The 27591-nt window shown below is 36.8% G+C and overlaps 1 protein-coding gene and 1 non-coding gene across 2 annotated transcripts; both read right to left on the reverse strand.

Annotated features, from left to right (window-relative positions):
* On the reverse strand, positions 1-26718 carry C14H8orf37 (chromosome 14 C8orf37 homolog). The gene is made up of 6 exons (XM_037803064.1): positions 26474-26718; positions 19852-19939; positions 16778-16842; positions 16168-16233; positions 8506-8601; positions 1-3852 (listed from the first exon to the last, which is right to left on the reverse strand). Exons 1-6 carry the CDS (start codon positions 26623-26625, stop codon positions 3699-3701), a joined length of 621 nt encoding a protein of 206 aa, XP_037658992.1. The 5' UTR covers positions 26626-26718; the 3' UTR covers positions 1-3698.
* Positions 26719-27119: 401 nt separating this feature from the next.
* On the reverse strand, positions 27120-27201 carry TRNAS-AGA. Its single transcript has one exon. It is a non-coding gene; the product is annotated as a tRNA-Ser (tRNA).
* Between the last annotated feature and the right edge of the window lie 390 nt (positions 27202-27591).

Consider the following 27591-nt stretch of genomic DNA (forward strand, 5'->3'; position numbering starts at 1 on the left):
TTTTTTTTTTTTTCTTTTAACATGCCAATGTGTGGTACCACTGCTTTGAATCATGCTGAGTAAGGTACCAGCAGTTTTACTTACCACTGCTTTTGCATCATCAGTGCACATGTCATGAAAGTGAAAAAGAGAACTATTGTTTTAGTGTTAGGAAAATCTATTTGACTTCGAAGAGACCCTAAAAGACTTTGGGGAGTCCCCTGCAAGTGAACTACACTTTGAGAACTGCTGATATATAAAATATAGGCCCTGAAAAATGAGTGAGATTTTTATAGGATAAGATAAGGGAGGGTAGGAACATTAAGAAGGCAGTAAAACCAGAGCCATATCTGTGGAACAGTGGGAGGGCAGTTTGATTGGAGGAGATGGAAAGCAGAGGCAGATGAAGCTGAAAAGAAACTGTGGAAGGCCAAGATGCCTTCATGATTACCCCACTTAGGTTTAAGCTAGGCAGAGAGGAGAATGGCAGGCTACTGGGGAGCATTATTTTTTTTTAAAGGAAAATTGTAACTTCAAATTATATGAAATAAGCTGGCTTTGTTTATAGTCACTATTCATAGCTATAAAATAAATATTCAGTTATAAAGTAAATATTCATAATTATAAGCTAAAAATGATAGCACTGCTTACTTTTCTCACAGTGAAATGTTTAGGGAATGAATAAATAAACATGTGATCATCATATGCTTTGCTGTAAGAAACATGCTGCACTATTATTTTAATTTACACAGTATTACTTTTAGAAGGAAAAATGACATTTACTGAGTACTTATTCTGAACCAAACACTTGCTAGTCCCTTTCCACATGTTACAATTTAATCCTTATAATAAACTTACAAAGGAAGTACTATCATTCATATAGATGAGGCAAATGAAGCCCCCAAAAAGCCAAGTAACTTTCCAAGGGACATAATTCTTAAGTCTGACTTCGTAACACTTCACATTGTCAACCATTATCTTAGGGCATTTGGGGGAAGTCTGAAACATTTAATTATCATTCATATGTATATCTATAAATCCCAGGCCAACTTTTCAATCAGAGCACAAAATGGTTGTCAAAAACCAAAGAAACACAAGATGTAAAGCTTCTAAAGAAATATATTTTGAATTTTTTCTTCACTTCAGAAACTATTTTTAATAATAGATAACTTGGAGTTGTATGCTGGCTGATAGGATTTTGTTAAAACATAACAGCTGAGAAAAATCAGCATTTGAAATTTACTGCTAACATTTTTTTCTATGTTTTTTCATATCTGCTCAATAAGAAAAGGAGGGAAAGCAATTCAAATTCATAGTCTGATGCCACTTCTTTTGGCCCAAGAAAAGAAGGGTGCTAAATTTACTGGTATGAAAACAGGGTCTGGATACATACATACTACCATATCAACTTGGCTTATTCTTCCTGCACTTGCTTCTCTGAATATTCCTTCTTTTACACATGCACATACATGTACACACACACACACACAGATTAAATTTATGGCCTGCCCCAACTACTATGAAAATAAATAAATTTTCTGATTTAACTAGATGGTTGAAAACCTTTTGTTTGTCAACGTTTTAAAATAAATTATCAAACTATTTCAAATCAATTCCCATATGAATATTTTAATATAAAATAAAGAAAATGTAACTAAATACAGCGTAAGTCTATTATTTATTCCTCTAGGCAAGATAAGGGCCTGTGAGAGTATGAAACAGTTCAAATAAAGTAGCTAACTGACTTGATAAAAGATAGATATTTGCAAAAGGTAGAAAATGATTATAAAATTTGAAAACAAAAATAGGCAAAACAACTTGAAAGTTTTACAAATGTTGCAATTTAATTTATAGTTGATTAGAAACTATGCTTTTCTTCTACTAAAATAGTTGCATGTTAGCTTAAATTATAAGAATTGATTCCTTTGTAAAAAATATGTTCTTTCTACATTTTAGATTAAAAATAATATAATACTAAAAAGCTTATAAAGTAAATTACCAATAAAAATGTGAACTCATATATAGATTTCTGACACTGGGGAATTACAATCATAATTATTACATTATAGAATGCCAAATATGGGCAATGTATCCAAGTTAACAGGATAGTTATAATGAAATAATACAAGAAAAAAAATGAAAGAGGACAATTTTTGTCCCTTCAGAGTAGAGGCAAAGTAAGTTACAAAAATTTTTTCAAATTAATGATTTAATAAATTTGCTCATTTCAACAAACAGAAAGCACTGCCATTATGACTAGTGTACCAAATTTTACTAGACAACCATATGTTTCATCTTGTTGCTCTGCTATTTTTGACATAGGTGACTTCAATCCAAATCCATGTTTCTGATACAGTTACACTGAGATAAATTTTAAGGAGCAAAAATTTTTATTGTAAAGTAAGGTCTATAAAAATATCCTTAGTGCAAGAATGTGAGCATCTGCCACTATGAGATGTGTTCTGTTACAATGCTAGACTTACAAGAGTAAGTTTTCAAGTATGTAAATGTGTTATGGCTAGGGAAAGGATGTTAAAAATCAGATCTCTTTCTTCCTTGCTTAAATTAAGTAGGGTGGCTGAAACAGGTTCAGCATTAAGACTAAGCAGATGGTAACTTTGCTTCAATTATTCCCTTTTTGCAGGCCCTGGGTCACATATTTGAACTATATCAGACACCCACAGTAAAGAGTTTTTGGCAATTTGGAAAGCCCCCAGAATCTCTTGCTGGGGCTGGGGTCTGGTAATTTTGAGGTAACTGATTTCCTGGAAGTGCTACTATCGTAAGGCCTTTTCAAGTCACAGTAATGTCAAGAAGGAGCCTGGCGGGTTACTTGTTGGTTCATCTACACTCATAAAAAATGTGTCTACCTGATTCTACTGGAGAAGTCAACAGGCTGCCTGAGAAAATACCTTGTTGACTTCGTATTATGGACCTGTAGGCATTAAAGGTTAGAAAACACTTGGAAAATCCAACAATGACCTGTTTTCTATATTAGGATTTTCCTTTGTAGTTTTAGATCTATCGAAAAATTTTACATATATATATATTTATATGTATGAGTATTTGTTAAAATAGCAAAATAAATACTTAGCTACTGATATTTAAATGAAAGGAAGAGAAATAAGCTAAAAATGGTAACATGTACCTATCATTAATATACATAATAAACTGAGTTGGTGAGTAAGGTCAGACATAGGCAGTGATATTACAATATACCTGTACTCTTGAAAACCCTTAGGTTAGCCACTGATCACTTGTTTTCTGCCACATCTAATTTATGATCTTAGTCCTGATTGTGGGAGGTGATGTAGACACTGCTGCAGTGACTTCTGTGCAATGGCTGATGCTATCCTCTTTAACTGCTATAAAGGAAGAATGTTTGTGCTAAGCACATTAGCAGTAAATAATACTGTAGTTGCTAATGAAAGGTTACAAACTCCAAAATTAAACTTCTATTTAACAGGAGATAGGCTAGCAAAGAAAAATTTTGATCACCGGTTACATTACCAAGTGAAATGTCCATATATCAAAAAGGAATTTCAAGCACAATATTTCCCTCAGTCCATCTGGTCTTCAAAATTTTGTCTAGTTGTTAAGTGAAATTCACTGTCTTTTTCCAGAGGACATGATATTGCTATGTACCTTTACCGAAATATTATGATTAATGGAGACTGCGCTCATGGATACATTTGTCTGAATGTGAAGAGTCTGCATTCTTAATGTTTACCACAAACCCAACGAAGTTGATGGTCAGTCTGAAGGTCAGTCAGCTCTTCAACAGTTCTCCAGCTACACTGGCAGGCATATGCCCTTGTTCCTTTCTTCTTTACCAATTTTGTTTTTAATTTGTGGAATTCTGGCATGTTGTTCCTATTAGTAAAACACAAAGGTTTTAGCAAAGTGGCTTTGATCAGTGCTTAATGAATTAAAAAAAAAAAAAAAAAAGATGTTCCCTATATTTATGTCTGAACAGTAAACAGCCTTAGTGCCCTTATATTAAAAACAACAGATATACTTTGGTGTTCTATTCTGATGCCACTCCTCTAAGCTTGTTTATTAAGGCTGTGGTAGAACAGTGACAGAAGGGGCTAAAGAATTATTGCTCTGTCCTATCAGAGATGACAAAGGAATAGAATGGGGAAGATGGTTTGCCTCCTACTTCAGATACTTATCTATACCATTTTTAAAAAAGCCTACAATATAGCAAGTGGAGGGGGTATAGGAGGCATAAAGATGACAGGCTTCTGATGACTGAAGAATCAACTACAGAAATATCTGTAATAGAGAACAAGTTCCTGTGAGTTCTACATGTTGAACTCATATTGAACCTTTCATTTGCTTCAATGATCTGTTTGTTTACTTATACTATCAGGAACAAAATAAATGCCTATCCTGAAATAATTGTTAATAATACTAAAATAAATAAATGGGCAGGACCATCATAGAAAACGATAATCTTATTTAAAGCTAATATAAAAAAGAACTACAGAAGTTAAGTTCAATTAACTGAAAATCAATTATGATTTTCATGATAATCCATGTACTGAGTTTTTGTAACTATTTTTTGGCAGAATAAAAATGGAAAAATGCAAAGTGAAATGATTAAAAAAATATAAAGTGAAATGATGAAATATGTATAAATATTAAAAAAAGAGACCCAATATTACCAGTTACCTATTCATGACACTGTAATAGAAGGCAGGCTATAAAGTGCCCTCTGGTGGTCAAGGGGCACCACATTCAGTACCAAAGTGTACAAAACTCAAGTACAGTTTAGAAGGTTAGAACCCAACAGAACCTGAGAGCTTTTCCAGGCCAGCTGAGCCTCTGATGAGTTCTAAGGTTATGGTGAGCTAGGAAAAGAACTGAAAAATCTTAATTTTTATCAGAAAAAACAAAAAACAAAAAACAAAAACTAAGTTGAGTCAATTAAGGAAGTATCCTTTATTCAATGTGCAATACCTTTTGACTAATGTAACATTTGATACTTAACTGAATTCCTAATTACAAATTTTAGGAATAGCAATCATGAATAGCCAGGGAACTGATTAATAAATTTCAAATGGTTTTTAAGACTCGCAGATTTTAAAGGCTTTGGAAAAAAAATTCCATTCATTTCCCACAAAGAAAACACATAATTTAATAGGAAAATAAAAGCATCTTAGTTATTGTGTTTGAGGCATCAATACATACAGCTCAGCTTATACTTCTTTTAGAAAGATCTAGAATTGCCTAAGCTATGATACATTTATTTCCCTCCTCTGTAAAATAAGGACCATAAAACAGCAAGCATTTTGCTGTATAACAAATGTGCAGATCGATACCTCTCAAAATAAATGGCTCCCATATTCTGCTGGACATTCAAACGTACTCTGCAAATCTTTTATCTTGCCTTTCTTTGGTTACTGCCCACTTCTGGTTTCCCTCAGTGACTAGTCCCCACATCAGGTGTTTCATTTATCCTCCACTTCCTTACTTTGAACAGATCACATCCTCGTTCACAAAACCAGGCTACCAGATGTGAAAAGCCCTCAATTTCCTAGCTTCCCAAACACTGAATGAATGGTTATCTTACCTCCTTCCACCTGGTCACAGAGGAGGTGGCCCTCCTCCTCCTATCCAAAGCTTGCTCTCCATTAGACCCCATGGCCTCCAGGACCTTGTCACTCACATAGCCTCCCTCTCCTACATCTTAATCTTTCCTAACCCTCAAAATAGAAACACCCAAGTGTCTCCTATCATAGCATAACAAAATGATCCCTTAGCTCTGTATTCCCTCACAGTCTTCCATGTTTCCTTCCTGAATTGTATTATCCAGTTGCATGGCTCAGTTACCACTTTACAGGTTATATTTCCTACCTGAGTTTCAGAGCCACAGTTTCAACAGTTGGTTGGATAATATCCACCTCCCATAAATGAACAAATATAACCCTTCCTGCAAATCTCTTCTTAAAATCTATCAATGGGAAGTTCTATTGTCCATCTACGTAAAGAATGACAGAAACTAGGACTCATCATCCTAGCCCCTCACCTTTCATAGCCAATTGGCCAGGACTACCTCTAAAATATATCTCAAATACTCCTCTCCACCCTCCTCACTGCCATAATTCACATACTCATTTCTTTCCCACTAGATTACCACAACATTCCTTTATTAGTCCCCATGATTTTAAGCTGGCCCAGTTCCCATACTGTAGTCAGTTATCCTTTAAAAAATTAAAATCTATTCAGATCTCCCCCCTGATTAGAAACCTTAAATGGTTACCCACTGCCTATGGAATAAAGTCCAAATTACTCAGTATTACTTCTGTGGCCCTTTTTGATCTCTCCTACTTCACCTGCAGCCGTCTCTTGTCCATGTGCTATATCTAATCCAAACTACTTTTAGCTATCCAAACATGATTTCATGGTTTCACCACTCTGCCTTTAAAAACACCTTCTAGAAGAATATCAGTCTCCAGCTTGTTTGCTGGGCAAACTCCTAATCATTGTTCAAGACTCTGTAAGACCTTCTATGATGCCTCAGGGTGGGCCTTCATCACCTTACCCAGTGTTTAATCTACCTCTTGTCACACTTGTCACACAACATTGTGTTTCTTCTTAAGTCTCTCTCCCTTTGGAAATTGTTCATTATTTGAAATCAGAAACTGGGTCATACTCATCTTGTGAGTTCAGTATCTAAGAGTGCCACAGACTAAGTGCTGGATAATGTGTTAGATAAATAAATGCTAATAAGCATTACAAAATAAAAAATATCATATCAATGATTTATATCCTAATGGTGGTGACAGCGTTACTTTTTAGTTGGTTCATTCCTTTATCTCACAAACAGATTCCTAAGCATCTTGAGGGCTGAGATAGTATTTTTATTTGTTTATTTTAAATAGGATAATAAATCTTCTTGTTGTCATATTTTTATTTTTAAAAAATTTACGTATCTGTCTATCTATCTATCTTTAACCAGGCAGCTACAGATCTAGAGTAAACCAAATGACATTCTTGATGACTTTGAGGGACTGCAAGTTCCTCAAGTATTAACTAAGTCACCAATAATCTTACTTTATGCTTCTGCTCACCATAGTTCTGGCATGCATTCTATTATCCTTTACTAATTTTATAAAAATTGATGGTTCATCTTAACCATTTATTAGATTGACCAGAAGACAGTGAATAGCAGAAGGTTTAGAGAAGTCAGAAAAGGCAAAGTAAACCTGAAATTAAAGCTCAGTTTTCAAACTATGAGACTAAAATGTGGGCTAAGTCAAACCTAAAGAGAGGGGTTCCTGCCCTGGGATCTTGGCACTGTACTATGCTTTGTTTGGGTTGGGGACTGTGAAATTTCTTAAAATTTTAATTTTTCCACATATTTGTACATTTTAATTTTTCTTGTGGAGAGGGGTCAAAGCTTTCATAGGATTTTCAAAGTGGTTGCTAATGTGAAAAATTTTAAAAGCTTTTAAATTAAGGGAGACATTCCTTTGGATTCCCATGAGAATGGCTGGAGAAGCTAGAAGAGGTATGGAAGAGAGACGCTCATCCTTTTCTTTACTCTTGAAAATGTTGCAATATATTCTGATTACTTGTTTCTGAAAACATAGTTGTTTAGGCACAGTTTTACGGGGACAAAAATACAAGATATATTTACTTTATTAATTTTTGGCTCTTACTTTTTATTTGAAAATCTGAAATTACAATTCAAATACATTCTAATAACTTGTAACATCTTAAAAATATTAGATATTCAGTAAGTGTATAGAAATGTACAAATTATAAAAATGATTAAGACACCATTCCTGATCACAAAGAGGGAGGCAGACATACCAACCTATGATCTTCAATCTTCTATTACAGTTAAGTGCTATAACAGGTATGAAGTGCTGTGGACACACAGGAAAGGAAGAGTTTAACTTCAAGGTGAGAAAGTGGTGATGAAATCATGGAAGATGTGTGACGAACTGTACTCTGAGAGACAGATAAGGTTTAGACAGATAAAATGGTAGAAAGGTGTCCCAGGAGGTAGACAGTTTACACAACGTCTTTGGGGATCAGAGCATTGAGTACTTTGATGTAGCTAAAATCTTATGAAGGTGAAAAGTATATTGTGGAAAGATGAGGCTGGATGATAGACAGATAGACAGGGTCTGGACTGTAGAGGGTCTCGAATGCCATGCTAAAGAATTTGGGTATTATTCTCTAAGTAGAAGGGTGTTGGGCAGGAGAAGGGCAAACTCAGAGATAAGCATTAGGATAAGTCTGAGCAAGGGAAGGATGGTCTGAAAGAAGAGAGACCACAGGCAGAAAAACCAGTGAGGAGGCTACAGCTGTACTCTCGTCCAGAGGTAACAGCGTCTTTACCTAGGCTGACAACAAACAGATGTAAATGAGGAGATGGATGACAGCCATACTGAAGTGGTGGAGGTGACATCATCAGGCCAAGTTCACCAAGAGACACTGTAGCAAAATAAGAAATATAAAGTTGTACTTGGTACGTTTTTTACAGAGTGAGGTTCTTTAGAAACATACCTGAAAAACAGGTAATCGCATGATTTGTCCCACATATAGTCATCGTAGCTTACTACCAAGAAGTCACAAGCTATACATCGCAGATGGTCACATGTTCTGTGGAAAAAAAAAAAAGAACCATACTTGAATGATTATTTGTGTGTTTAAATATGGCAATATGGTGATTCATAGGATACAGTACATATTACAGATTACTGAATAAATAACCACAAAGTAGAGATTAATTTGCTTACAAATAATTGGGTTAAAGGACCGATTACACATCTGAACTTTCAGGTTAAATTGCTGCAAAAAACCCTACTTATTTTATTAAGATCTAATACATATAAGCATATATGTACATTGTACAGATATAAATAAACAAAACGGATTTGTAGATCTTTTAGTTCAGTGGTTTTCAAATTGTTTCTGAGAGACATCTTTACTTCAGTTAACTTTAATTGCTTCCCTTCCTACTGAAATTTACCGTGTTGGTTTTATACCACCTGGAGAAGTTTCCGTATATTAAGGGATACCTTTAACACAGAATTTGCTACATTATATTGAAATGTATCTGTCTCCCCTATAAACTATTTAAGTGTTGGGACAGTATTTTGTTTGTTTTTGTTTTCCCACTAGTTGGCATAATTTATTCATTCACTGTTTTAATATTTATTGAGACTCAACTATGTGCCAGGAATAGTTCTAGGAATTCATGATGTATCAGTGAATAAAACTGAGAAAGACTCTGTCCTCAGGGAGCTTAGGTTCTAGTGAGAGAAGAAATAAACAATACTCATAATAACTAAATTATGTAGTATAATAGAAGGTGCAAAAGTGCTTGAATGAAATAATAAGTATAGTAAGTAAGGAAAATTGGAAGTACTGGGAGTGATTGGGTTGCCATTTTAAATAGGGTAGTCTGTGTAAGGCTCATTGTGAAGGTAGATCTCAGCAGTTCCTTTTAAATTAAGTGGCAACTGGCAGAAAAAGTGGGGTTAAGAGAAGGTTATGTTTAAGAAGCAAGGTAAAAAACAGTATGTTTGTATGCTGATAGGTAAAATCCAGTAAAGAGTAGCAAAACTCTGATGACACAGGAGAGGGAAGACAGAACTGCTAGCATGATACTTGGTGATAGGTACTCAGTGAATGATAGGTACTCAGTGAAGATATGAGGAATTGAAATGCCAAGGGATTTTCAAAACATGATAATGTATATATTACATTAGTAACTTTAGCAGTGAAATGATATATATCAAGATAAAAAAGAACTATGAATTGCTGCTGTAAACAATTTGATTTGTGTAATTCTGACTTATTTCAAAGTAAAAAAGACACCTCTACCATTGTTCGAAATGTTTAAAAACCAGAATCAGTATAGATAGGTTCGATCATCTAAAAGTTAAAAGGAAATAAGAAAGTTTTTAAGATACTAAAAACAAAGTGAAAACTTTTGACAGAGTGGAGGAAAGTTTCAACACAAGGTCAGATACTTATATATATATATATACATATATACCAAGGGCACTTAGAAATGACAACAAAGAAAAAAAAGAACCTATAGAAAACTGGGCAAAGGATATAAACAGACAATTTACAGAGGAGGAAATCCAAACAATAAACATAAAATATACTCAATCTCACTAGTAGAGGCAGCATAGAAGAGCAGTTAGGAGCATGGATTCTGGTCACAGATTGCCTAGCAGGAATGCTGATTCCACTGTTTACTAGCTATAAATCATAGTCAAGTAACACTTAATAGCTCTGTGACTCAGTTTTCCTATCTGTAAAATGGGGATAATTATAGTACTTATCCACCTCATAGAATTATTAGGAAGATGTGATGAGTTAATATAGGTAGAGTACTTATAACAATGCCTGGCACATGGTGTTTGTTAAAAGAGTCAAGATATTATATAAAGAACTGAAATTTAAAACAACTACAAGATATATTTTTTAACTAATTAAGTTAGCAGAAAGTAGCACTCTCCTATATTTCTGGTGGGTCTGTGAATTTGCTATAAGCTTTTGGAAAAAAAATTTGGCAGTATTTTAAAATTAAAATCACACATTGATGTTGCCTTAGTAATCCTATTTGGGGGAACCTATTTCATATAAATAAATGCATTAGTATATGAGCACATCTCAGGAATGTTTACTGCAGCACTGCTGAAGTGGCAAAAACCTGGATACCACCTGAATATCTATCAAAAGGGGAAAAGATTGAATAACATCATGCAGTGTATTCATAATATGGAATAGTAGGCAGTTAGTAAAAAGAACGAATTAGATTTATCTACTGACCTCGAGGGATGCCCAAAGTAAGGTGCAGAGTAAAGTGCGTAGCTTGATCCTAGTTTTGGAAAAATAACCCCTCAAAATTCCTACATAGGTGTTTATAAGTTTGTGAGGACATGGAAAAAAATGTGGAAGGTTACATACTATGCTGCTAACACTGGTTATCTCAGGAGTGGGGGGAGTAGAGGGGAGAGAGGAAGATTAGTATCTTTATTCATTTTTAATTTTGTTTTGTTTATAGTTAAAAAATGTTAAAATATTTAGATTTTTTCATTTATTTCCCTCCAAAATTCAGATATGTTACCTTCAAAATTTCAAATGTTTTTTGACCTGAAAGTTTCTTTGAAAATAAATGCTTTATATTTCTAAGAAATGTTATTAATCATGACAATAACCAAACATTAAAAATCTATACAAGTTTCATAAGCAGCTCCATACTTTTTCCAAACTATTAGCAGTTTATGAAGTTATATTTGTACATTTGGAATTCAACACAACTACATTTGTACACATTTAAACTGAAATTTTGAATGTACAAGTCAGTAAATGCAAAATGAGTGTTCCCAAAGCTGCTTTCTTATGCATATGTAGTTTATTACATGATTGCACAGTGTTAACCTTAATGCCTTAATACATATGTGCAATTTGGCTGAATTATTGCTGTTGTGGGAACTATAATTTAGAATTTCCTGACATTTTGTATGTGTAAAATCTCAACCATAATGTTAAATACAGCTTTTTAATTTAATTTAAAATTTAGTAGTTTATTCAAATCTATTCACACTACCACATTTTTCCTACAAACACAGTCCTTTGAGAAAAATAAAACTAACTTGCAGCTAGGAAATCATTCTGCTGCTACAATTCACTCTATTAGATCATAATTAGTACCAGTCTATGGAATAATCCAGTCTTGCAAATAGTTTAAAAAATAATTAGCAGAATAAAATTCTATTTGGCTTGAAAATACTGCTTTCGTCTCATCTATATCACTTATTAATGCCACCTGTCTTCCTGCTACTACTCTTTTTCTTTTCCGCTAATTTAGTAAGACTCAAATCTTTACTCTCTAAAATCATTCACTATTATCCCAGGAAAGAGTTTTATCCAGAAATCAAACAAAAAAATGGAAAATAGGTGGAGTATACCCAATTTCTTGTAAGCCCTGTGCATGTAAATCAGTGCTTATTAACAGGGCTTAAATATACATCTCTTCTATAACTCATTCTCTCTCTCTGTTTCTAAGCATATCTATCAAAATATAATATCAAGCCCAGTGAAAGATAAATCTCCTCTAAAATGTGGAGGAAATATATACATGAAGGTGCCACCACCAGCTTTGTCCTTCTGTCCAGATATTAAGTAGAAATTTTACTATTTTAGAGATGTTTATGGTGAGAATGCTCAGTATTCAGCTCAGCATAGCCTTCTGCCCAGACTGCGGTTGTCAGTTAAATCCCCAGTTAAATGCAGGGCTGAGGAGTCTTGCTATTTGGACAGTTTGAAAATAACAGCAGCAGCAAGAGCAAAAGCAGCTAAGATTCTTCCTTCTTAAATGCTTCACATGACCTTCCTGTGTGAACTGATATACTAGACAAAGCATACATTTGGGTTCCTGCTTTGTAATAATTTTTTTAGGTAACTTCAGACAAGGCACATTACCTGGGAGTCATTCTTGACAACTTTCTCTCTTACCTCCCATAGTTATTATTATTTGGGTGTATTTGCAATTTTATTAAGATATAACTCACATACCATACAAACCATCCAAAGTATACAATCAGTGGCTCACAGTATCACATAGTTGTACATACATCCCCATGATCGATTTTAGAACATTTTCATTACTTCAGAAAAGAAATAAGAATAAAAAACAAAATCCAAATCCTCTCATACCCTTTTCCCCTCCCTATTGTTGACTCATAGTATTGGTGTGGTACATTTGTTACTGTTGATGAAAGAATATTAAAATATGACTATTGATCTAGCTCCCATAGGTATTTCATCACCAATTTTTGTCAATTCTATATTCTATATTCTAAATTTATCTCAAATCTGACATCTTTTCCCACACCCACTGCTACCATCCAGGTCTCAATGGCTTCTGACTGCATTTAGGATATATTTTTTCTAAAGTCTTTCAGAGGACTATGGGACCTGCAATCATCTGTCCCTTGAATACCTCTCCAGCCTCGTCAGGAGCCATTCTTATCCTCTACTCACTGTGCTCCAGCCCATGTGGCTGACCCTCTGTTCCTCTCATACCCCTGCCTCCTTTCCTTCCAACATGGTGTTCTCTCTGCCTCTAATGGCTCCCTTTGCTTAACTCCCACTCATTTTTCACATCTTAGTTTAATTAAATGTTATTTGCTTAGGGAAGCATTCCATGAAGCATATTAGTTAGGATGCTCATTAATGAATGCTCATTAATGAATCCAAGCTTATAGTATCCTTTACTTTCCCTTCACATCACATATTACATTGACTTTCCCTTCACATTACATTTACTTTCCCTTCACACCATATATTACATTGGAATTAAATTTTTATTTGTGGAATTATGTGTTTAAAGTTTATCTCCTCACCTAGACTGGAGACTCCATAAGGGCAGGGAAATATCCATTTATTCATCACAATTTGTTAACTCAATCCCTAAGACCTGGTAGGTGTTGGTAAATTTAACATTAATAAAATGGGGCTAAACAGTCTTGCTCTGTCTAGATCTTGGGTTTTCTTCTGTGGAGCAGATGAACCAATATGCATATATAAAAGTGCTCTTAAAAGCATAAAATGCTTCACATATAAAATGCTTTAAATATGTACATGTTTATCTTTCAACACAATAGGTACATAAATATGTAAATGCTTATCTTGCATTGGGTGCAGAGCTGTGTCATGAAAGGGGCAGTCAATTATTGGTATCTTTGTGATGGGTGAGGAATCAACTATAAACATTTACATGTCCGTATATGTGCAGATAGTGTGTTTTCTCCTCTGTTAGCTGTGCAGAAGGTAGGAATGGGGTTTGATGGATTTTGGCATTCTTAAGGATCAATGCTATGTGATAGGATCCTCAAACACTAAAACCAGGCCCTTCTTTTGTCTACTGAAATTCCATTCGGAACAAGACTTTTCTATGCTAGAACTAAATCAAAATACACATATATACATATATAAGAAAATCTTGACAAAATATTTACTCTTTGGAAATAAACCAGAATACATTTTTTAAAGGCCATTTTTAAAACCATAAGGTACCTGGAGGTAAACATTGATACATACTTCCTGAGATAAAATAGAAAAGCAGTAGTAGAATAGAGGATTGTTGACAGTACACTGATATATATTCTGAGATATAATGAGAAGGCAGGACTAATAGAAGACAAAGACACATACATAATCACAAACTAGAATACATACAGTAGCTAGCTATTTTGTACTACAGGCAGAACTGTCATACATTATTTCATTTAATCTTCACAGTATTTCCGTGGAGTATGCACATTTTTTTATGGGTGAGGAAACCGAGATTTTAGAAGATAACATTCCTTCCCAAAGCTTCACAGCTTGTAAGTGGCAGAGTCAGGACTTGAATTCAGGCAGATGCCATCAGAGCCCAGCCTCTTAATGCCACAGGTGTAATCATTTGCTTCTTCATCTGCTCCTCTACTAGCCAATGTTTTAACTTTCTTTGGCATCTAGTGCCTAGCGTAGGGTCTAGGATGTGGTGAGCATTCAAAGAATATTAAATGAAAAGAAAATAAGAAATAGAATGAGAAAATGAATCTGTAGTGAATGAATTAAGCAGATAAGACAGCAGGGGACAGGGAATAAATGGAAAAATACTCGGAGGCAGCAAAGTGCTGGTAGAAAGTAGAAGAAGAAAGGTGTTCCAGTGGAAGTGGAGTATTTGATCCAGGTTTTCATTGGAGGGAAGGAACAAAGAGAGAGAGGGGAAGAACAAGGATAACAATTTGGTAAAGCACATAGTGAGTTCAGAGTTAATGTGAGAAAAATGACAACTCTTATTACCTTCTGAACTCGAAACAGTCTTTCAGGACTATTATCCTTAATGCAATAGGTGGGTGAGACTACAGGAGAGAAGATGGGAGAGGGATGGAAACTGGGAAACTGTTGTAGTTCATGAATGACTCAACAGAAGCCTAGATTGGAGGTGGAATGACTCTGAAAATGAGACAAGGCCAATGGAGTTGACAAGGATAATTCAGGAATGATAGCAACAAGACTCTATTTTTCTCTATGGGCAGTGTATGTCTCTAATTCTTTGTGTAGACACTCCTCAACGCATGGTGATGCAACTGCCATCAATTCTTATTTATAGCACTTAGAGCAGGGCATCACCCCATTGGATTTATGTTAGCCTATTTGCTGCCTGGTGTTCCTGATGTAAGACTTCCCCAGACTCCCAATTTCACCTTGGTCCTATAGCCCTTCTTGCCAGGCTTCCTAGGATCTAGGCCAGCACCACATCAGTCCTCCAACAAGGTCTTTTTAGATCCCTCTTCTGTTATTCAATATAACAATTATCCCACCAGAAATATGATCAACATGCAATAATATATTTCAGTTCTTCCTTCCTTAAAAAAATAAACAGAGAATCACACAGGGTTTTAGAAACAGCTAAGCAAAAACAGAAAAAGTAAACTAGGTAAGTAGGCCTCCACCAAAAATGGAACCAAGTGTAATAGGATAGTAGAAATATTTGCTTAAAACCGATCTGTCTCCCCATATTAGGAACATGATAAAGACATGTTCGAGGAGTATGGGCCTAATATGGGGTAGGGAAAGTGGCATCATGACCATAAACTTCGCTGAAAGAGGAACAGAGTGGGAACGTGGGTGGAGAAGAGTGGTGGATGGGCAGGGACAAAGAAAGGAGAGGTTCTGCTTTTGAATAAGTAAAATCAAGTGTCTATGCTTGACAACTTTTTGGTTACTGCAGGCTGTAGCTTCTCATACTTTGTTTGGTCAAGTCAGTGTGGGTAACAAAAAATGTGTGACCACACTGCTTCACCTGTCTTAACTGCTGACTTCCACTGTCTGGAAGGAACAATGGAAAGGCAAAAGCTCACTCTCCTGGTATCCTGTGTAAATTGAGCTGGGTCTGGAGTGATCCATCCATTTTGAGTGGGACACAGAACAGGGCATCAACACAACAAACACATACCCAACAGCATTGTTTTAAATAGCCATCTCCCAAGAATACCACACATTTTAATAAAGTGCTCTTAGGTTGACTAATAAAGTATACCTCTCATTATAAAAGGAATTTATGCCCAGATGACAAAAATTATGTCTTAAAAACAGGGTACCAATTTGGAAAAAACCTAATTAAGAAAGTAGAGTATATTTCTGACATCCTACCTCTGTGAACTGTTTGTTCCAACACCACATGGAGCAGTGCTTCCACCAAGGTACACTGGACTGCAGCTAGATGTGTTCAACAGATGGGAGAAAAATGAAATCACAACAAAAAAGAAATACAAGAATTTAATTTAGCCTTGTTGACTCTACATTCTTGTAATCAAATTGTCTATTTTTCCTAGCAAGCCAACTATTTCAAAGTAGAGGTAATTATTCCAGGGGCATGCTTTATTGGATATAACTTATACATTCAGGAATACTCGAGGAGTTAAAATGAGTCACAGAAAAATGTGTTTGCCAAATAATATAAGGGACAAAGTAAATACTAAAGAATATAACAGAACATTAATTTTGAGAAACTGTTCACACTTTTTCACATGGCAGAAAATTATTTACAATAGCAATAATCTCCCATTCGGTTTCTTTTTACACTATTGGGTCACAGTCTATAAGAACATTGAAGATATTGCTATTGGTCTTTCTCTTGAACACCAACCTGTGCTTTATTGTTCAATGTTACTGTTGTTTAAATGGTAACAAAATCTACCAAACTATGCTCATAGTATTTGCTCACCAGTGTGTATAATTTACTAAAGCAATCTCAACTTACCTTTTACCAAGGCCTTGAATGGAAGCTCTGACAGATGTGTTACTTGAAGATTTAGAATTTAATTTCTATTGAAAAAACAAAATAATAAAATAGCAAGGGTAACTTCAGAGAGTTATAACATGAAAACTAATATTCTTTATTTTATAATAAGAATAGTTTCAGATGATTTAAAATTTTTTGTGGCATCATTTTTAAGTTTTTGAAATAAAAACAATGATCAAAACCTTTTAAAGGCAAACAGGGAAGTAGAACTCTCTGAGGAATTTGCAAATTACTTTGCTAACTTTTAGTCTAGGAAATTGATATACTGCCATTATTAGCAAGCTAAGATTTAGAGTCACTTTATAACTCTTCAGTTAATACTGGAGTTCAGTGATTTAATATGAAGGACGTGCTATTTAAAACTTCATTCTGGAAAAATTCAATTGAGGAGGCAAAAAAGAAAAAAAAAAAAAAGAAAAGAAAAAGAGAGACCCATTTTTAAAGGCTGTGAATGGTACTCATCTGAACTAAAAATAAACTAACCAAGCTCCTGGTTAACTTCAGGAATATTAATTTTGATCAAATGGAATGGTATCAGCCAACAGACATTCAAGGAAAATGTAGAGCTACTTAGTTACAATCATACAGTAGTTCCTATATGGTTACATAACATCATCATTAGTGAGCATTTATTAAGTGTTAACCGGTATATGGTACAAAACAACATAAACCAACCACATACCAGGACCACCACCAAGAAGGGGAAGCGAGAGGGAGAAAAGGCAATTTAAACTATGCAGAGACATGCCTTCATTTTACCTAGTGGATGAGGAAATTTAATGGAGACAAAAATTTCTCATTTTACTGTTTCTTTTAACTCTTTTATTTGATGTTAACCAGAACTACAAAACTTTGGTGCATGTCTGGAAAATAATAGGTCTGATACTCTTCTTTTTCAGGGGGTGGAGTGGGGAGGGAGGTGTGAACATGCTTCACAGACCCCAGGATTCCCTACAACCAGGCTCAGGCTTATGACACTAAGCTGGCACACGGTGACGTTGTTGCTGGTTCCAGGATTTTTGTGTGTGGGTTTGAAAGCAGTTCTGAAATTAAACAGAATGGGAAAGGGAGGTGGACAATACTCTTGGAGCATAATATGGCTTCTAAGGGCAATGTAGGCATGAATCAGCCATTCAGACACACCTCATTCAATACATGCTTTACATAGACCTGCTTTCCTCCAGAGGGTATTTGGGTTGCTCTCTTCCTTGCGGTTGGAAAACTGTATATAAGGATTAACAGGAAAAAAAAAAAAAAAAAAAAAAAAAGAGGAAGCATACAGAAGAATTGCATAAAAGTTTATTTCTTCTTAATTGTAAGAGCTACTTTTGTTTCAAATTAGTATATCTTAAAATCAAACCAGAGAAGTATTTATCTTGTCCTTTTGAAATGCCTGTGACTGAAGAGATGCCTCACATAGAAATGCAACCTGTAGGATTCAATAATGAATTGCTCAAAATGATCAATGAATAACAATAAAAACATCAACTTTTAAAAACTATTAATTAAAGCAGCATTACTATTTAGCATTTGTGATGCAGAATATTTAATGTCATTGCTGTTGTGTTAGCGTATTAATCAACTAAGCTGTTAGTTTATTAATTTATCTTAGATGAATTGAAAATCTTAAATTTAGAGAAATACAGATCTTAAAATCTTAACTAGTCATTTGATTTCTGGTCTGGCTAAATGTAAGTGGCTTATATCCATGCCCCTAATACCACCATTACCTAGCAATTCTCAGTTCACTATCTTCCTTTAATATTCCCTGTCTCCCCTTTTTTTAAAAAAAAAAACTCTTTGGTACTATATTTATTTCTTGGATTTTTTTCTTTGCGGTCCTTGGAATTTAGATTTCTATTTGGCTTCTTTCTTTTAAACCTAATGAATATATTTCACACTCTCATACTGGAGAAAATTAAAGTCTACAAATGTCATACACTGCTAGTGCAAAGAGTATAAACTATGCAGTCATTTTGGAGAAGAATTTGGCAAGGGGTAGAGAAGTTGAAGATGAGCACATCTTATGACCTTGGAATTCTTCTAGGTTTACACATCTAAGATAAACCCTTGTACATGGGCAAAAGAATGTAAAGACGCCTGATAAGCATTGTTTGTAATGGCAAAGAACTGGGCATAATCTTAATGTCTATCACCAGGGAAGTGGATAAATAAATTGTGGCTGAGTTACACAATGGAATGTTATACAACAGTGAAAACGAATAAATAGGTCTTCATGTACAGCATTAATAAATCTCAAAAACAAAATGAGTATAAAAAGCAGGTTCTAAGAGGACATATATAGTATAAAATCATTTATGTAAGTTTAATAGCCTAATATATTATATATGAGGTAATGTATTGCTTATGGTTTTATACACATGTAATAAAAGTATAAAAGCATGGATGGAAAGCATAATAGTTATGTCTGGGAAGGAAGGCAATAGAGTAGGATTTGGAGAGGCCTTAAATTATATCTATACTTTTGACTTCAAAAAAGATCTAGAGAAGCAAATATGGCAAAATGTTAATATATGGTCAGTATGGGTGGTAAATATACAGATGGCTATTATATTATCTCTTGAACTTCTTATAAGACTGAAATAGATACATAAACATTTAAAAAATTAAAATATTGCCATTGGCTGATGGGGTAATAGCAATGGCACTGCATCTAAGATGCTGAGTACATGCCTATAATAAAAGTAGTTTGTTTTTAGCCTTTTAGAAAAGTGTTCTTAGAGTCAACAAATAAATACAAGTGACCATCTCAATCTGTGAGTTGACTTTAGCTCTTAAACCTTTTCCAGTATCTCATTCTTGCTGAGAAATGAAGAGTAAAACACATGCTAAGAGTTTCTGATATTTTATTTTTTCTAGAATTCAAACTATAATAATTTATTTAAATAATTGTACTTCCCAGAATTCAGAAGACCATAAGTAGCTACTTGTGCCTTGTTTTTTTTCAGACTATTCTAAACATGTATTGAAATAACACAAGAATTACTGCAACTTTATAACACTTGACTTACAACAGGTCTTTTGTCAAAGTTGGGCTCTTCAAATATTTCATTAATAATACTGTCAAGATCATCTTCTTTTTTAAATGTTTCTGTTGATCTGAAAAAAAAAAAATAAACAAACCTGAAGCTTAAGAGCAGATAAAGTCAACCAATATCAGGAGAGTTCTGTTTAAATAAAGTCCATTATTAGAGTTGTTACAGATGCATAAGCATGACATTAATTAATTTAACTTTTCTCCTGATATGAACATAGCCTGAGTTTGCTGAAACAAAGATATAGTGTATCAGGTACAAATTCACATATGTATTTTTCTATTGCATAGTTAAAACATTTAAAGCTATACATTATATTGAAGAGAAAGCTGAGCATGTACTTTTCTAAATTACATCAACCAGTTATTTGGAGAACACAAAATATGTACAATTATAAGTATAACCTGATATTGTAAAGATAATTTAATCAGTTTATTTCTAATTTTTTTTCCCAAGGGTTCCATTGTAAGTCAAATAACCATATCTCTTTATTAGAGGGACCAAAGTTTATGTAATCAAATGACCAATTTAAAAAAAAAGCTTTTTATTTTTCAAAATATCTCAAATACCACTTTACCTTCTGCTGGGAAAGCTATCACAGAATTACTGATATAAATTGTTACCGTACAGAACTTCTGCTCAATAGCTATTATTATGGAATACTTACTATATGCCAGGCACTGTTTGAAGGCTTTAGATGGGGATTATCTTTATTTACCCCAGTTTTATAGTTGAAGAAACAGGCACAGAAAGATTCAGAAACTTGCCCAAGGTCATGAAAGACAGAGGGTGGAGAGGCTTGGAATTGAATCTAGGGTAGTTCATACACCTAACACTATACTAGACTCTCTTTAGAGTTTAATAAGTTGCAGGTGTTGTGTATTTAATTGGACTATTAAATTTTTTGTTTTATTAGAAGACAGGTTTTTTTTTAAGTCAAACTCTAATTTTAGAAACCTGTTTACTCTTTGAAAATTCTGAATCCAGAAATTTAGCCGTTCCTTGCTATTGCTTGGAGTAAGACAATTTAACCTGAGACAGAAAGTCAGAGACAGCTGCCTAATACTGAACTGCTGATTCCATCTCTATCCAGGACTTGGCCTCTTCAATTGTTCCCTCTCTAACTTTGATTTTTTAATGTCTTTCAGTCTATTCTGGCTTCTTCCCTTGACTTACAAGTATACTCAGGTTTATCCTCTTTAAGGAAGTACCCTTGAAACCCCCCACCCCCTCACTACTGAAGAGTAGACTGTATCTATTATTTCTACTTCCTTATAAGTAGATTTGGTTTAGCATCAGCTGGTAAACTAGATAAGTATTTGTCAACCTTGTTTCCCAGGTTAGAGGGACATTTTAGGCTGGATAATTAGATGGGGCGGGTGGGGATGGTGTTGTCCTATGCATTTTAGGATGTTTTGCAGGATTTCAGGCTTCTACTTACTAAATGTCAGTGGAGCACCCCTTTCAAGGCCCAGTTGTGACAATCAAAAATGTCCCTAGACATTGCCCCCTGGTGGGCAACCTCATTATGGGTTAAGGACCACTGACCTACTTTAACTTATTTAATCTCTCTGAACCTCAGATATTTTATCTTGTAAAAATGAGATCTAGACAACTATTTAAAACTCCTTCCTGGTGTAATATTCTATTTCTGGCTTGTACATTCTTCAACTCTACTGAAACTCTTCTCTCAAAGGTTATTATTGCCCAAATCACTAAATCCAATGGATTTTCTCAGTTCCAGTCCTCTTTAACCTTTCTGAAGCATTTGATGCTGTTTGGTACCAATTCTTTAAATTCCTTTTATGACAACAGATTGCTAAGACATTCTCTTAAAACTCTCCTCCTTTGGTTTTCAGGACATACCCTCTGAGTTCTCCTCTCTCATGCAATTTCACAATTTCAAGAATCAGAAGCATCAAACTTTATCAGCCTAACAGCACTGTCAGGGGCCCAAACTGTCAGCTTACATAATATTCTGGTCTGCATTAGATCACACAATTTCTTGATTCCTACACTTGCCTATGCTTTGCTACAGTAATGAAAAAGTGCCATCATTTCATTGAGAACTCATACTATTTTAAAGGGCAGTATAATTATTTGTGTCTTTTGATGCTTATAATAATCTTAATAAACTTTAATAAACTATCAATGGTTCCCTCAACTCTGCTTCTTATATTCTAATCTTAATTCAAGATATACTTTCTGAGAAGCTAAGAGAGAAGGAAGAAAAGCTGAGAGAGAAGGATGCAGACAGAGGCTCAGAAAGCCACAGACCGGGCAGCCAAAAGCTGAAAGCAACGAAACCTGCTGCCATGTGCCTTCCCATGTGACAGAGGGGTCCCAAATCACCAGTAGCCTTTCTACAAAAAGAAGGCTCACTGGCTGGAGACAGATCACAGAAAGGTGCTTGAGAATGAACACATCACCACGGACAAGGCATTTGCCCTTCAAATGAAGATGAAGAGAAGCTTCTTAACACACCAGCAAGACGTGCTAATGGTGGAATTTTAGGCACACAGCAGATCCCCCTGGCTATTGTGTTGAGAACAGACTGTGATAACACAGCAAGGAATGTTTCTAAAGGAAGGACAAAACTCCAAGCCCTTTAAACATTTCAGCTCATCTAATCTTCACCATGAGAGGTTTGTAATGCTCCTGCATGAGACTGGATGTGGAGGTCCTTTGTAAATTATGAGGCCCCGTGCACATCATGGAGTTGACAGTGATTCTTTACAACAGGGACTCTGGCCCAGCACAGGTGCCCTTAGCTCTCTGGGCCTCAGTTTCCTCATCCATAGCATAGGCCCAGCTCTGCCATCTGCACCAGGTTGTTGAGGAACAAACAGGATGTGTTTGACTGTGAGCCACCCAGATGGAAGGATTGGTTCTTTTCCATTAACAAAGGATTGGAAGGTAACCTTCTGTAGTTTGCACAGAAAAGCTAGCCCCAAGCAGAGGCATTTTGCTCCTTCCCTTTTGGGATGCAAAATATAGAAGAAAACAGAAGGTGAGACAGAGAGAGAATCAATCTCTATGTCCCCAGAATCCCCAAGCAAAGGCATACGACAAGAGTTCTGGGAAATTCTGGGGGATCAAGAGGTTCTCTCCAGCCAGAGGAATATCAGCAAGGAGCTCACGGCCACATAGGAGGAGGCGCAGAAGCTTATGATACCAAACTTGCCTCAAGGCTGGAGAAGCCAGGCGTGTGGCCCCCACTGCTGCCTGCATAAGAGCTGTATCTCCTCTCCTCTTTCAGTCCTGAGACCCCTCTTCCCCTGACACATCTCCCTCCCTCCTCAGAGCTGTTTCTGATCCTGATATTTATTGGTCAGGGCAGAATTACATTTTATATATAATAAAAGAAATAAGGCACTCTTCTAAGTGCTTGAGAAATGCCAGCTCATTTCAACCTCATAAGAACCCCCAAACTCCTATCATTATCAACCCCATTTTGCAGATGAGAGAATTGAGGCCCAGAAGGTTAGGTAATTTGCCCAAGGTCACGCAGCTGGTGAGTGATGGACCTGGGATCCTAACCCAGGCAGACTGGGTCCAGAGGAATAGACAGTTCAAGCCACAAACCCAACTAGCCCGAGTGAGGGAAGCTGTGCCTTGGGGGCACTCATCAGGCCCAGGGAAGGGTCAGGGCTCAGGGGATGTGGAGCCTATATGGGCCTTGCTTCCCAGATTAGAGTGGGGGCCCCATCATCTGATGAGCCTAGGCCTGGCCAGCTGTAGAAGTAGAGGTCCGTGGGAAGCCTCTGCCTAAGGACAAGTGGATATCTGGACCAGATCAAACAAATGTTCGAGTGTCTTCAGCATCCCTAGGTCCTCTCTGGCTTTCGCTGAGCTCCTATGCCTCACCGTGCAGCCTCCCACCCCAGGGCCATGCCTCCCTCAATGTCCCCACCCCTTCTCCCTTCTGCTCTGCCATTTCTAGCCTTCCTTTCTGATCTCAGCTTAGAAGTCACTTTTCCCAGGAGCAATTTTGAACCCCCAGAATATGTTAGCTCCTCCTGTTGTAAACTTTCAGAGTCTCTGGTTCACCTCACTTGTAGCTCTTAATTTCACTTGTAATTAAATGATTCATTATGTGTAAAAAAAAAAAAAAAAAAGTTTCTGCTGAAAATAAAATATAAATTCAAATAAAAGAAATATACAAACTTAAACCTCTCTTTAATGTGAGATATATATATAAAAGCTTTGGAAGCAGATAGCTGGTTTTAAATCTAGTTCCACTATGTCCTGGTAGACCTGGCAATGTGACTTGGCAAGTAACTGTCTAAGCCTCAATTTAGTCAGTGAAATGGGATAATAGTATTGACCCTTCACTTCATGGGGTGTGGAGAGTAAATGAAATAATGCATATAAAGCCTTTAGCACACAGAAGAGACTCAATAAATGTTGGCTATTATTATTATTATAGCTATTATCTAGGAGGTTAAAGTATTATCTTTAAATATTCCCATCTGTATCATCCTAAACCACTTTATTCCTACTGTAGTAGACACATCAGTCTTGTCTTTTTTACTAACCATATATTTCTCTTTATCATTTTGAATACCTCAACAAATTTCATGTTTTGACCATTTACATTAGCAGCTTTTTCTGGTATCGGGATGTAGCATGGTCGTTTATTTTATAATTTGCAGAGGTACCATTTTAACAGGAAATTTCAGTATTTTAACTCTTATAAGGAACAGAATTACAGGCTCTATTGCTATGCAATTGTTAGGCATGCTCTTGTGCAAACATAAACTAGTTCCTAGCTTTTACCTGTCAGTTTTAGCCTAGGGCAAAATTTTAATGTCTGACATTATATTCCAGATAGGGGCTATATTTGGAATTATGTTTTGGGCCTTTGTTGTTGTTTGCATAATTTATAACTACATTGCCTGATGAAATGTTTTAATACATGAATGACAATAGTACTGGTTTGCTAGAGCTTTCATAAATTATCGAAAAATCTGATGTATTAAGTGGTGGAATGGGTGCCAGAAGCATTATGGATGTGTAGTAGCGCAGTATCAGGCTATGGAAAGAGGGATGAAAAGACCCATGTTTGGAGAGGATCCAAGCTAGCAACCTTTCTATTCTGAGCAGCCTGCTCCCAGACATCCTATTCCTCTGCACTCTAGTTCTAAGATGAACAGGTGTTGAAAAGGCTCTTTGATAAATCCTCATCTCCTGAAGGAGTGAATAAAAAGAATAAAAGAAACTGCATGGTAACATTGTGTGGGCTAGAGACGGTGGATGTGTTGGGAATGGCAGATAAAGATTTCCAGCATACATGGTTAAGATAATGAGAGTGATATTTCCATAAACATTCAACCAGCTGGGTGCTAGTCCATTCATAGTAGTCATTTTAGTTGGCTCTGTATTTATTTTTTAATATGCTGACCCCACCCAACTAATTTTTAGAACTTCTCTTTATAAACTCCTATAGAATCTTATCAATGTTTTTATCTTCTAAGGGTGAATTTTTATAAGCAGACAAATATCACTGGATCTAAATCTTATGAATAGGGTAGTAATGGAGTACACCCTCAAAACAAAACAAAGCAGAAGACAAACCAATCCCCTCCACACCCCATAAATTAACAAGATGACTTTCTTGGGTGGTTCTTAAGCTGTTTCTGTGTAATTCCATAAGCGTTTCCAAACTGTTTTAGGCCAGAAGCGGTTTCCAAAAGATTCTAACTGGAGTTACTGCAGAGCTTCCCAAATCATCACTTTGAAGCACAGTATCACTCTGATGCCTAATTTTGGCCCTTTTCTTTTGGGGGGGGGAGGGAGGGATGGGAAGGGGAAGGTGGAAGTCTTGTTATCTTATACCATGTAATATTTGAAACCTAGTTTTTTGGACCTAAACCCAAAAGACTTAAGAAACGTCTCCAAATTTCGATTTGGATGCTCGAGATCCCCCTAAGACCCTTGCCCGGGGGCCATGGGGAAAATAAAGGTGGCTGGACAATACAAAACTCATAATAATTAACCTCTTTTATCACAAATTTAATTTCATCCAACTTCAACAAAACAAAACAAAACTCAGCCAAGTATGTCATAAAACAGAACAGGATGTCTTCTCTCGGCTTAACAAATGGCCCAAGGATTGCTTTGCTTGGGGAGAGCGGTCAGAGGCAATAGGATGAGGCTCCCGGTAGGGAAATCTCTCATAAGGGGATGAGTACTGCTCAGCCAGATGGAGGCAAAATCTGCCCTGGTAAGCGCGGCCCTCTCGGGGCTCGGGAGAGGGCGGCCTAAATTACCCCTCAGTTAGGACCCCCTGGACTCCCTCCACAGATTGAGTGAATGAGACTAAGTGATAGCCGCGGGTCTGAGGCGGGTTTGGCTCTCGGGTTTGCCGGGGGCGGAGTCTGGGCTCTCGGTGATGAAATGCCCGAGTCCTCACCGACAGGGAGACGGAGGTGTGAGCTGTCCCGAGGGGTGGGGAATGAGGGTCTGAGCCCCATCGAGGGCTGCGGCTGGAGGTCGGCGGCGGGGCACGTTCTTTTTTTCGGTCGGGAGGCGGAGGGGCAGCTTTAGGGCCTGGAGAAGGCTTTCCCAGAGCAGCCCACCCCTCCCGCCCGTTAACCTGAGATTCTTTTTCGCTTCGGCTCTGTTCCGGTCGCTGCTGAAGGTGCTGCCGCAGCCTGTAGGCCGCTCGACGATGCCCAGTCTCAGTGGATCTGGTCTGCAAAATTTTGACTCGACCTCATCCAAGAGATCATCCAGTTCCTTCGCCATCTTGAAACGTCAAGTCTTTCTTCCGCTCGCGTAGCTGCAGAGTCGGGTGGTTTCCAGGGGCAACGCGAAGACCTCCCCGCGCGCCCTTTCTTTCACTTGCCCCCGCCTTCGCGCATGCGCGTGTCCTCCCGCTGGATGCGCGGGACAATGTCGGGGACTCTTAGCTATCGCGCTCGCGCAGGACGCTGCGCGTCCACGAGGCCCGGGCAGCCCAGGGCTTTCGTGGGTTGGAGGTCGGAGATGCCGGTTCCGGTGAGACTTCGAGACACGTTGCTTCTCTATTTTGCAGCTTGTGTGGCGTGTTTTGTCCCATCTCCCACTCCTGGAGTTAAGCTGTAACCACCGTCACGCGATTATCCCGTTCCCAAATCTATACGTCTCCCAGCTCTGTGTACCCCTTGTGTTTCAGCGGTACATAAATTACTTTCATCGGTAAGAGAGGAAGAACGTACCAAAACAAGACCAACTACCCATGTTGCAAAAATGCTTATGTTCGTAGTCGGCAGGATTCGAACCTGCGCGGGGAGACCCCAATGGATTTCTAGTCCATCGCCTTAACCACTCGGCCACGACTACTGTATGTACAGCAGTTGGAGTGAGATTCTATATAGAGTCTTTGCGTAAATGTCTACTGCGATAACAAGGATGTTTGGAGACTTAAGAAACCAAATATTGTGAAAGTGTTCTAAATTTTGTGGCTCTTACTATTTTAACTTTTAAAAGACACTGAGAACACGGCTCGTTTAATCCTCTTTTTCAGGTAGAGAAAACGGAATTCTAGTCAAATCTCCAAAGTTAGCTCAGAACACAGGAGAGAAAGGAAGGAAAGCCCCGTACGGTTTTACACCTCCTTGCACGGTGATGGAGCCACTTCCAGGAAGGAACCGGGAACCGTGGGGCAGCGGACCAGGTTTCGGGCCTTGTTGTATCGCTCCCATCTCCACCCTTCCACCTCTCTCTTTGACA

This window comes from Choloepus didactylus, chromosome 14 (genome assembly GCF_015220235.1).
Source record: "Choloepus didactylus isolate mChoDid1 chromosome 14, mChoDid1.pri, whole genome shotgun sequence".
Classification (NCBI taxonomy): Eukaryota; Metazoa; Chordata; class Mammalia; order Pilosa; family Megalonychidae; genus Choloepus; species Choloepus didactylus.